At 43.3% G+C, this 12,752-nt stretch overlaps 1 protein-coding gene and 1 non-coding gene across 7 annotated transcripts in view; both read right to left on the reverse strand.

Annotated features, from left to right (window-relative positions):
* RC3H2 (ring finger and CCCH-type domains 2) overlaps positions 1–12,752 on the reverse strand; it is a 63,797-nt gene that overhangs the window by 29,353 nt on the left and 21,692 nt on the right. For all 6 annotated transcript variants that reach the window (XM_089302201.1, XM_008273357.4, XM_008273358.4 and 3 more), the window contains 5 exons: positions 11,254–11,429; positions 8,917–9,117; positions 6,381–6,513; positions 6,127–6,245; positions 4,542–4,654 (listed from right to left, as the gene is read on the reverse strand). In XM_089302201.1, the coding sequence (XP_089158327.1) occupies positions 4,542–4,654; positions 6,127–6,245; positions 6,381–6,513; positions 8,917–9,117; positions 11,254–11,429 (742 nt within the window). The remainder of the gene's footprint in view (positions 1–4,541; positions 4,655–6,126; positions 6,246–6,380; positions 6,514–8,916; positions 9,118–11,253; positions 11,430–12,752) is intronic.
* LOC127485278 (small nucleolar RNA SNORD90) lies at positions 6,595–6,705 on the reverse strand. The gene has a single exon (XR_007912395.1). It is a non-coding gene; the product is annotated as a small nucleolar RNA SNORD90 (small nucleolar RNA).

The following is a 12,752-nucleotide window of genomic DNA, read 5'->3' on the forward strand; positions in this document are numbered from 1 at the left end:
ACGCACCTTCCAATGCGGTACCAGCTGAGTGTAGAAAGGCAATGAAACCATTTTTTTCTTTATTTTAATCTAATTGTTCCAATGCAAAGTCCTCTAAAAATTATTTTAGCTAAAATTTTTAGCTATTTCAGGTAAGGCATAAGCTGAACATAACTCCTCGTCTTAAAAAATTTTCTTGGGGGCCAGCGCTGTGGCATAACGGGCTGAGCTTCTGCCTTTGGCACCATCAAACAATATGGGTACCAGTTCATGTCCCAGCTACTCCTCTTCTGATACAACTCTCTGCTATGGCCTGGGAAAGCAGTAGAAGATGGCCCAAGTGCATGGGCCCTGCACCCAAGTGCTCCAGGTGCATGGCTTCGTATTGTGGCCATTTGGGGAGTGAACCAGCTGTCTTTCCTTCTCTCTGTAAATCTACCTCTCAAATAAATATGTAAAATCTTAAAAAAAAATACTTGAAGTGAAATTCTATATAGAGAGCTAGGTTAGACAGGGTACAAATAGCATCATTTTTTCTTGAAACTCCTATAGCCTCTCTAGGCTCTTCATGTGGGGAAAAATCAGAACAGAAGCATGTTTCTTTTTTTATGAATATATACATACACACACACACCTCTTATTCACAGTGCTATTGATACAGAACTCATTATGTGCAGGTCTCACTACTATTCATTACTGAGGAAAGGAGACAACAAACAAGGCAGATCCATGGAGCTTACATTTAAATAAGATACAAAACATCCATTAGATAGATAAAGGATTGGCTAGGTAAAAGAGTTGAACAAAAGTTGTTTTTTCAATTAAATTTTACAGCCATGCCCAATTTATGCATTCTCTGTGGCTGCTTTTTTGCTACAATAACACATTGAGTGATTATAAGAGTGTATGGCTCACAAAGCTAAAAATATTTATCATCTAGACTTTACAAAAAAAAAAAAAGAGTCTGTTAACCTCTCAAACAAACCAGTGATTATCTATAACTGTGCAAAGTGTGACAAAAAGTAACTTGGTGAGATGAAGTACTGGAGGAATGCCCCCTTAACAAGTGAAGGAAGAGCTATACAAAGGAAAAGCCCCCAAAGCAAACCTAGAAGCAACAGCATTATGCTGAAGACATGAGGAGGCAATGAGCACTGTGCATTCCACAAACTGACAGTAGAAGGTCAGTGTGGTCTGCCTACAATGTATAATTAGGGAATGCTGTGAAATGAGATCAAAGAGACAGACACAGGCCAGATAACGCAGGGCCTTACAGGCTACAATCCAGACGGTTTTTTTTTTTTTTTATCCTGAGAGCAAAGAGACACCATCAAAGGCTTAGGTGCAGAGGAGTACCATGAAGAGATCTGTGCTTCTGAAACATTTCTCTCTGGGAGCCTGCATTGTGGCACAGCACTTGAGCCAACCCTGCGAAGCTAGCACCCCAAATGTATGTTGATACAAGTTCTACAGCTTTGCTTCCAATCGAGCTCCATGCTAATGTGCCTGGGAAAGCACCAGAGGATAGTCCAAGGACTTAGGACCCTGTCATCCACATGTGGTCTGGGATAGAGTTCCAGGCTCCTGGTTTTGGCCTGGGCCAGTCCCAGCCACTGAGGTCAGTTGGGGAATGAACCACAGAATGGAAGATTTCTCTCTCTCTCTCTTTCTCTCTCTCCAACACTCTATTGAAAAGAAATTTTTTTAAACAAATCTGTTTTTAAAAATTTTTATTTATTTATGTATATGAAAGGCAGAAAGACAGACAAAAAGAGATGCCATCTGTTAGTTTATTCCCTATATGTCCAAAATGACTGGGATGGGCCAGGCTAAAGTATGGTGGCAACAACGCAATGCAGGTGTCCCATGTAGATGGTAGGGGCCCAAACAGCCATCACATACTGCCTTCTGGGGTACACATTAGCAGAAAGCTAGGAACAGAAGCAGAGCCAGGACTCAAACCCAGGCATTCTGATATATGATGTGGGCATCTTAACTGCTAGGTTAAATGCCCATCCAATATTTATTTTTGGTGTAAAACAAACTTTGAAATTCATGCATTGTTTTTCATAATACATATTTTCCATAAATACTTTCAAGTCTCTCAGTATGAAGAGATTTCAAAGATCAAAGATCTCGCTCGGTCTCCGCCTCTGACTTTGAAATAAATCAATAAATCTTGGGGCTGGTGCTGTGGCATAGTGAGTAAAGCTACCACCTTCAACACCAGCTTCCTATACAGCACTGGTTCAAGTCTCAGCTGCTCCACTTCTGATCTAGCTTCCTGCTAATGGCCTGCAAAAGCAGTGGAAGACAGCCAAAGTGCTTGGGCTTCTGACACCCATGACGGAGACCAGGAAGAAGCTCTTGGCTCCTGGCTTTGGCCTGGCCCAGCCCTGGCAGTTGAGGACATTCTGGGAGTGAACTAGCAGATGAAAGATCTCTCGCTCTCTCTCTCTCTCTCTTACTGCAACTCTGCCTTTCAAATAATTTTTTTTTGACACACTTAGATAGTGAGAGAGAGAGACAGAGAGAAAGGTCTTCCTTTCATTGGTTCACCCCCCAAACGGCTGCCACGGCTGGCGCTGTGCCGATCCGAAGCCAGGAGCCAGGTGCTTCCTCATGGTCTCCCATGCGGGTGCAGGGCCCAAGCACTTGGGCCAACCCCCACTGCTTTCCCAGGCCACAGCAGAGAGCTGGACTGGAAGAAGAGCAACCGGGACTAGGACCCGGCGCCCATATGGGATCCCGGCGCCGCAGGCGGAAGATTAACCAAGTGGGCCACGGCGCTGGCTCCAATAAATAAATCTTTAAAAAATTTTTTTTAAAAAGCTGAAGCAAAGAACCAGGCAAAGATGATTCCTAATAACATGGAACATATAAGTAGCTGAATAAGGCACACGGAGGGAGAAAAGAATGGACAATAAAGCAGAACATATAGGAACAGAAAATGTGCTGTTTGAGTTTAAAATATCTTAAAATAAAATGAGGGGGCTGGTGTTGTGGTGCAGCAGGTTAAAACCCCAGGCTGCAGCACCGCAGCCCATATGGGTGCCAGTTCAAGTCCCAGCTGCTCCTCTTCAGATCCAACTCTCTGCTATGGCCTGGGAAAGCAGTGGAAGATGGCTCAAGTCCTTGAGCCCCTGTAACCATGTGGGAGACCTGGAAGAAGCTCCTGGCTCCTGACTTCGGATCAGCGCAGCTCTGGCTGTTGCGATCATTTGGGGAATGAACCAGAGGAATGGAAGACCTCTTTCTCTCTATGGCTCTACCTCTCTCTGTAAATAATTTAAAATAATTAAAAAAAAAAAAATGAGATGTCCAGGGCCAGCACTGTGGACTGTGGTATAGTGGGTAAGGATAACTACCTGCAGAGCCAGCATCCACTTCCAATCCAGCTCCTTGCTAATGCACCTGGGAAAAGCAGTGGAAGATGACCCAAGTACTTGGGGCCCCACACCCACATAAGAGACCTGGATGAAACTCCTGGCTCCTGACTTTGGCCTGGCCCAGCCCTGGCTGTTGCGGCCATTTGGGGAGTAAATCTGTCGATGGAAGATCTCTTTCTCTGCCTCTCCCTCTGTTATTCTGCCTTTCAAATAAATATATCAATCTTTTTTTAAAAAGAATGAGCTGTTCACTAAGAGTTGACACATAGGCCAGATGATCAATAGAAAGGCTGGAGATCAGCATTTTGGTAAAATTTCAATAACGAACACTTTGGTTAAAAAAACAAAACAGAATGAGCCCAGCAGTTAAGCATTGCCCCCCGATGTGCGTGCACATGCACACACACACACACACACACACACACACATTACCCCAATGGAATGCTGGGGTTGGAGTCCCAGCTACTCTCTCAATTCCAGTTTCCTGATAATGCACACCTTGGGAAGCAGCAAATGATAGCTTAAGTAGCTGCATCCCTGCTACCTATGTGGGAGACTTGGATTGAGTTCCCAGCCCTGGTATGGCCCAATCCCAGCCATTGTAGGCATTTGGGGAGGAAACTAGCAATAAGAACTTTATATGTCCATCTATCTGCCTGGTTCTACCTGTCTATCATTTTCTATCAAGTAAATCAAATGGAACACTATGTATTGGAACTGATATCCATTTATTTTTATATGTGAGATAAGAGCTATAGGAAAAAAAAGGTTACATATAGAAGAGAAATGCTCAAAAAATGTTTAAAACACCAAAAACCATACAAAGATCTATTTTACCATTCTGCCTGAGACTTTGCTATAAGGCCAACTGAACCTGCAAATAAAACTGCACTTAGTGGTGTTTTCATTCTTCACAGGTGCTGAGCAAAAACAGACTCCATCTCTAAAATGGCCTCAAATAAGATCTTTGATGAAGTTCTGTATCACCAGATTAATCTTGCACCAAATTCATATTATGGTTTCAAAAGAAAGTTATTTTGCAATCTAAAGAACTCCATAATGTGAACTTAACTTGTATTTTTGACTCATTGCAAACTGAAGGACCTTAAGAGTACATTACATTTCCACCATGACCTAAAATTAGAGCCACATGAGAGTATTCTCAATACTTACTTTTCAAGTTCTTCCTGAGAATGGGCAAATGTACAATTTGTTCCTCGTGGACACCCCCCTTGCTGTCGCAGATCTCGGCACATACTAGTCTTGTATTTGCTGTTTGGCTGAGGCTATAGAAAAGAAATCGCGAAAAGTGTGTTAGAGTGAAGACTCCAGTTGTTATTCACTCATGGGTCTTTAGGACTGATTACAGCCTTAATTCTTTGACACATTAAACAAGGACTTGTGCTGAAACACCCTTCTGTACACGTATGTCATCACCTTGAGCTGACATTTTAGACATCCTTTTTGAAGATTATTTAAAGCTGGTTCAAATGTTATGTCCATTTATTTTTCAGGCAACAAAATGCCCAAGAAGAGATTTTCTCACTAATTTACTGCTGTATTAAGTTCTGATACAAAGTAAATCAATTTTAAAAATCATTAAAACAAAAGACATAAGCTTTACCCATTTAAAATTTCCCCAAAAAAGGCAGAATACAATTCCCCCAGAAAGCAAATTACCAACTTTTTTTGATCAATTTGAGCGTACAACTCAACTCTTACGATTAAGCTGTTAAAAGTTCACACGAGCCACGAGGCAGAATATAAAGAACCCAAAACTGCTTAATTTGCAGTTAAGAAGTATCATTCTTAATTTTGCGACACTAAAAAATTAAAATACTTATCGTTCAGATAATATTTTATTGTTATAAAGATAGACTGGAGATTTGGTCCCATTTGGTCAACTACTGTCGGCATAACCTTAGACATATTATTTAACCTCTTTAAAATCCAGCTTATGGGGCCAGCGCCGCGGCTCACTAGGCTAATCCTCCGCCTTGTGGTGCCAGCACACCGAGTTCTAGTCCCGGTCGGGGCGCCGGATTCTGTCCCGGTTGCCCCTCTTCCAGGCCAGCTCTCTGCTGTGGCCCGGGAGTGCAGTGGAGGATGGCCCAAGTATTTGGGCCCTGCACCCCATGGGAGACCAGGATAAGTACCTGGCTCTTGCCATCAGATCAGTGTGGTGCACCGGCCGCAGTGCGCCAGCCGCGACGGCCACTGGAGGGTGAACCAACAGCAAAAGGAAGACCTTTCTCTCTGTCTCTCTCTCTCACTGTCCACTCTGCCTGTCAAAATAAATAAATAAATAAATAAATAAATAAAATCCAGCTTGTGAACAGCAGTTACCTTGAAGGTGGCTGTGAGATTAAGAAAATATTTTATTGAGGTAAATATTGAACATCAGAATTGGCACATAGTAACTTAATAAATGGAAGCTATTGTTAGCAAGTGATAGCAATTAAGAAAAAAGTAGTGATCATTTCCCACAATGCCAAAGAACTACATAAAATATTTAGAAGGAAACAATGATCTATACTTAGTCAAAACCATTTGTAATGCAGTGAGTTTATATCTAAGATACTTCCTAAACTCTTGTTCTGTTATGAAATGTTTATCAGGAAAGGATTTCAAAAGAACAGATAAAAACTGTGAGAGAATAGTCATAAAGATAGTCCATTAATCAGATTACTAGCAAAGATGTTTCAAGATTAAACTGTGTTAGAGAGAACAGCAGTCAGAGTGCAATAAATATACTTACCTGAGGTGTCTCATGGCCTTTTCTACTATAATTTTGTATGAAGTCCACAAGACCATGAACCACGGTTTTAACAGCTACCATTGCATTTTCTAGCTGCTCCCAAGTTGGTGAAACAGCATCTAAAATAAGCCACCAAGGGGATGGGATGGCGGGTGGGAGGGGAGAATTTGTTAGTGGTAATTCTCTTGTGTTATTTACCTTAAAGGTTTAAAAAAAAAAAAAAAGAATAAGCAATTGAACATCTTTGCACATACCTGGATTAGGGTCTATGTTTGCAAGAAGCTCTAAATGAGGCCTCAGTCTATTTAAGTTAGCTGGGTCACCTGTTCGCTGCAGAACAATTGTCAACTCCTGGACACTCTTTGCAAACGATTCTGGAGACTGCAGCTAACAAACAGAAAAGAGTTTTTATTCTAAATCTTGATACATCTATATTCAAATGCTTTCAGTCAGTTCAATGTATGTAACAGGTTTTCAAGTGTCTTCAGAATCCATAGTAGGGGTATCAACGATGAACTAAATTTTCACCTCAGAATCTGCCCTATGAAATTCATCATGAGACACTTGGAAAACTTAATTATAAACTGTATTAGCTGAATAGGGTCAGAATGTAGATAAACTTGAGACATTGTAAAGCTAGCTGCTTTTGTACTAATACTCTGCACTTGTTTCCCACTTGTATTCCTTAGTTTACTTTGAAATTTAGAAAAAAATTTGTAAGAGTCTGATATTAAAAACAGAAATGGGGGCCAGCGCCATGGCTCACTTGGTTAATCCTCCACCTGCGGCGCCGGCATCCCATATGGGTGCCAGCTGCTCCTCTTCCAGTCCAGCTCTCTGCTGTGGCCTGGGAAGGCAGTGGAGGATGGCCCAAGTGCGTGGGCCCTGCACCCGCATGGGAGACCAGGAGGAAGCACCTGGCTCCTGGCTTCGGATCGGCGCAGTGCCGACCATAGCAGCCATTTGGGGAGTGAACCAACAGAAGGAAGACCTTTCTCTCTGTCTCTCCCTCTCACTGTCTATAACTCTAGTAAATATAAATTTAGTAAATATATATTTAGCAAATATAAATTTCCAAAGTACAGTCTATGGATTACAGTGGCTTCCCTCCCCCTCCACCGTTTTGCTTTTAATTAAAACATTTTTTAAAAATATTTACTTATTAGAAAGGCAGAGTTACAGAGAGAGAGAGCGAGGGAGAGAGGTCTTCCATCCGCTGGTTCACTCCTCGAATGGCCGCAATGGCTGGAGCTGTGCTGATCCGAAGCCTGGAGCCAGGAGCTTCTTCCAGGTCTCCCATGTGGGCCTTCTCAGGCCATAGCAGGGAGCTGGATGGGAAGTGGAGCAGCTGGGACTCGAACCAGTGCCCATATAGAATGCCGGCCTTGCAGGCGGTGGCTTTATCTGCTATGCCACAGCGCCGGCCCAAAAACATTTTTTATGTACTTAAAAAGGCAGAGACAGAGGTGGGTGGGAAGGGATTTTCCGCGTTCTGGCTCACTCCCCAGATCCTGCGGCAGCCAGGGCTGGGCCAGCTGAGGGCGGGAGCCTGGCGCTCCGTCCAGGTCTCCCCCGTGTCAGGTCCGGCGCCTGGGCTGCTCCACTCCTACCCCAGGCGCACTGGCAGGGGGCTGGGTGGAACTGGCGCTCGTAGGCGTGAGTGCTGCTCCGTCCGGCCCCGGGTCTGACTCTGCCCGAGTGTGGGCCCGGGGTTCCACGCCCACAGCCCCAGTGGTGCAGCAGTGTGCATTCTGAGAAGTGCAAATCAACAGGTAACCCAATGTATCAAAAATATCATCTTTTTGGTGTGTAATTAGCGCAAATAAACAATTCGGGGCATTGAACCTTCTTGTGTTCCGGGTTTGAAACCCCAGGAGCATTTCCCCTTACAACAGCTGCAGGTCAGGTGTGTAGCAGGTGCACGTGGCTGCTGGCTGATGTGTCAGGCAGGTCTAGACAGCGCTGGGGTGCGCGTGAGAACCGTCCCCGGGGAGCACGAAGCGTCTCGAGAAGGCCAGTGCCCCCACCTGGGGAGCTGAGAGCGCGCCGGGGCACAGGCGTCCTGGGCCAGCGCTGTGCCGGCGCGGTGAAGTCCCCCACAGGCCCCGGCCTGCGTCCCTGCTGCTCATGTCCAGCTGTTGGCTGGCCGCCTGGGACAGCAGCAGGAGCTGGCCCTAGTGCTGGGCCTTGCACCCCTGTGGGAGACCGGGATGGGACTCCTGCTTCTGCCTGGCCTGGTGCTGGCTGTTGTGGCCGCCTGCGGAGTGAACCAGCAGATGGGAGCTCTCCCCCCATTTCCTCCCTCGTTAACTCTTTCCAAATAAAGAAATAAACCTTCAAAAAAAAAAAAAAAGAAAAAACAACTAAAAAAAAAAACAAAAAAAACCAGAAATCCCCAAACTGTTGGTTTTTCTTTACTCCCTTCAGAATACAGACAGCCCCTGACTTAGATGGTTTAACTCAGGATTTTTCAGCTTTACGACTGTATGAAAGTGATAGGCATTCAGTAGAAACTGGACTTCAAATTTTCCCAAGGTAGAGAGATATGGTCTGATGTTGGGCACTAGCAGCAAGCTGCAGATCCCATTCAGTCATATGATCATAGGGGAAAATCACCAGTGCTCCACAGTGTACTGTCTTCCTAAGTTATGATATCTTGCAAATTGGGTATACTTTCAACTTACAATGGATTTATAGGGATATAATGCCATAAGTCAAGGAGTATCTATATTCCAATATTCTTCAATGCAACAGCAATGGTATAAAATCAGCATCACTAATGTCACAAACCTTATCAATGATAGACTGCATATGTGATTTATGAGCCAAGTCACCATATAAAAGTGACGACCACTGCTCAGGTGAAATTCGGAGTCCTGCTTCCATAGCAATATGAACAATTTGGGCATCATGTTCTCTGCGTAATGCCTCATAACTACGAAATTCCTCCTTTAACTGCATCAGGGAAGAGTCTTCATCCCTTTTGGTAACCTAAAAAATAGAAATAAAAAAAACCCTCATTAGAATTGGTGTGCTCTTTCCCCTCTTAACCAATTCATGATGGGGTAGTAGGAGCATGGAGTGAAATCATACACAGTTTTCTCATAATATGCATTTTTCTCAAACTTTTGAAGACCCCCTTGTATGCAGACTTCAATTTCGGAAATGTATGTTGCATCACAAAGCAATAAAACAGAATCTGGGGCCCTTGTTGTGGTGTAGAAGGTTAAGCCACCACATGCGGCGTCAAGTCCTAGCTGCTCCACTTCCAATCCAGCAACCCTGCTTATGGCCTGGGAAATGCAGTGGAGGAAGGCCCAGGTGCTTGGGCTCCTCACCCATGAAGGAGAACCAGATGAAGTTCCTGAATTCTGGGGAGTGAACCAGCGGATGGAAGATCTCTCTCTGTCTCTTGCTCTCTATAAGTCAGCCTTTCAAATAAATAAATAAATCTTAAAAACAAAAAACAATCCGTTATTTGTGGCATTGGTAGGGTCATTCTGAATCTAAGGAAAGGATCTACAAAATTCAGGCTTCCAAGTCTACAAAGATGAGGCACAGTACTTGGAAAACCATGACTTCACTAAAAGTAAATGTCACCCAACTAAAGCCCTCTGGCATTAAGTCAGCATGATATCCTTTTAGTTATCCAAACACTGTATTTTAACATTTTAAATTACATAGCAGCAAGGATGAAATGAGCGCAGAAAATTGAAATCACTTTCTAAACCAGTATTTATTCAAATGTCAGGTCTCAGCACCAACTATAGATAGATGACAATTAAAAATCACTAATTTGAATGATATCTGTAAGGAAAAAACTCATTATATTAATGATATAAACACCCTAAAAACAGAGTCAGTCACTTCCAGTTGACAAATGATCTGTGTGATTTGGCTGTTTAGCAAAAATATAACGTTCCAGGAATCAGAGATTCACTTCAACTGTTGCCCTAAGGACATGGAATCATGCACTAAGGCTATCAGGCAAATACTGTCCAACCATAATTAGTGAAGCTTAATGCTTTAATTTGAACTCACTTCCATCATCTTACTTAAAACTAAACAATTTTTGGCCAAGGAAATCCTTTCCCTATCTGTTTTTCACTCTTGGGGCTATAAAATCAGCAAAAAATTCAAAAAAGCTTTGGTTTCAAATTTACCTGTTTTACTTCCATAGAAGCCAAGAAGTCTATTTCCAAGTTCTTAAGCCTCTTTCAAGACCTAGCCAGCAACCTATACTCTTATACCATATGGAAATTTAAAGAACTTAGCCTGCTTCCCATGTCTTCAGTATTTGATATCAACTATTATCATAACAGACAATTAAATTACATTTAAAAATCTCTTGGGATTCTTCCATCTCTTTTCCACCAGAACAGAAACAAAAACAAAAACAAAAACACCACCAAAACAAAGCACCTAAATGCAGAGTGGGGCAAGCTTAAATTTTCACTTCCTTGTTCCCAAGATAACATATAGGCAAGGTTTCAGACTGAAAACTTAATCACACAGAGAATGAGATAAAAATAGTAATAATGTGTTACAAAATCTATCTACTCTAATAAAACTTTCAATATAGTTTCTGACATTCTTTATAAATGTAAATGAAGTAGGATTCTATAGTCCATTTTTACTATCCAGCTTTAAATGACAAAAATCCAAAGTTTGCCAAACTACTTCAATAGATTATGTTCTGTTAACTGACAGTCTCACATATGGGTTCTCATTCTGTTAACAGGTAACAATTGGTGTTACCAACTGGTAGCTTCGCAGACGCAGTCATTCAGAAGGAGTTACCTCTCAACACTTTTTTTCTTTTGAAACTATTATTTCTATTAAAGGCACAGTTACAAAGGAGGGACAGAACTTCCATCTGCTGGTTCACTCCTCAACTGGCCGCAACAGCCAAGGGTCGACCAGGACAAAGCCAAGAGCCTAGAACCAGAGCTCATGTGGGATTCTGGTGTCGCAGACAGAGGCTTAACCAGCTGCCACACTGCCCCTCCTTTCAACTCTTGTAAATATTCTGAATTTCTGGGGCCTCTAAACTGAGTAAGACAAATTCTTAGAAAACCTCTGTCTTATAATCAGTCATGTAATCTTTAGATATTGCTTACTGCTTACCTTAAAACACGAAGCTCTATACAGTAGTTGTACAACGTGACCAATACTTGTTTTTGATGCCTGAGGAAATCTTGGCTCTAGTCTTTGCACGACAAAAAGTACCAAAACTTTCCTTGAGAGAGCAGATCCATCTTCTAATGCCAACAATACCAGCTTCAAGGCCTCTTCTTGCATAGCTAGGAATATTAAAGGAAGATGAATTCAGGATAAATGAGAGACTCCGCAGATCATGTCTGTTACAGGAATCATTGGTTATTTATTCATAATGCTCCATTACTCACAATCTGTATTTATTTATTTATTTATTTACAGGCAAAGTGGACAGTGAGAGAGAGAGAGAGAGAGAAAGGTCTTCCCTTGCCGTTGGTTCACCCTCTAATGGCCACCAAGGCCGGCATGTTGCAGCTGGCGTACCGCGCTGATCTGAAGCCAGGAGCCAGGTGCTTCTCCTGGTCTCCCATGGGGTGCAGGGCCCAAGCACTTGGGCCATCCTCCACTGCACTCCTGGGCCATAGCAGAGAGCTGGCCTGGAAGAGGGGCAACCGGGACAGAATCCGGCGCCCCGACCGGGATTAGAACCCGGTGTGCCAGCGCCGCAGGCAGAGGATTAGCCTATTGAGCTGCGGCACCGGCCTTGTATTTATTTATTTTTAAAGAGTTATTTATTCAAAAGGCAGAGTGACAAAGGGAGAGGGAGAGACATAGAGAGAGATCTTCCATTCATTTGTTCACTTCCCAAATGGCAGCAACAAGGACGGGAGCAAAGCCAGGAGCCTGGAACTCCATTCAGGTCTCCCATTTGAGTGGCAGGAATCCAAGTACTTGAGCGACTATCCACTCTTGCCCCGCACATCACCAGAGAACTGGTTTGGATGCAGAGTAGCCAGGACTTGAGCCTGCACGAACCCATACTCCAATATGAGATGCCAGAGTCACACATGGCAGCTTAACTCACTGTGTGAGTGGCATATTTGGGATGCAGGCACTGCTTTACCTGCTGCCTGCATTGTCAGCATCCTATTAAGAATGCCAGTTCCAGGTCGAACTGCTCTACTTCTGATCCAGCTCCCAGCTAATGTGCCTGGGAAAAGAGCAAAGGATGGCCAAATTGCTTGGACCCCTGGGAGACTGGGAGGAAGCTCCTGGCTCGATCTGGCCCAGCCCTGGCTGTTGTGACCATTTGGGAAGTGAACCAGCAGATGGAAGACCTCTATCTCTGCCCCTCTAACTCTACCTTGTTTCAAATAAATAAAATAAATAAATATTTAAAAAATTATTTTTTACTTACTGTATTTTATTTGAGGGGCAGAGAGACAGAGAAAGGGAGGGAGAGAGAAACAGAAAAAGAAAGAGACCTCCTATCCAATAGTTTACTTCCCAAATGCTTGGGAGCCAGGAACTCAATCCAGGTTTTCCATGTGGGTGGCAGGAATACAACCATTTAAGTCATCACCTGCTGCCACCTGAAGTATGCACGAGCAGGAAGCTGGAATCCAGAG

The sequence above is a fragment of the Oryctolagus cuniculus genome, chromosome 1, assembly GCF_051225735.1.
Source record: "Oryctolagus cuniculus isolate XC-2025 breed Fujian yellow rabbit chromosome 1, ASM5122573v1, whole genome shotgun sequence".
NCBI lineage: Eukaryota > Metazoa > Chordata > Mammalia > Lagomorpha > Leporidae > Oryctolagus > Oryctolagus cuniculus.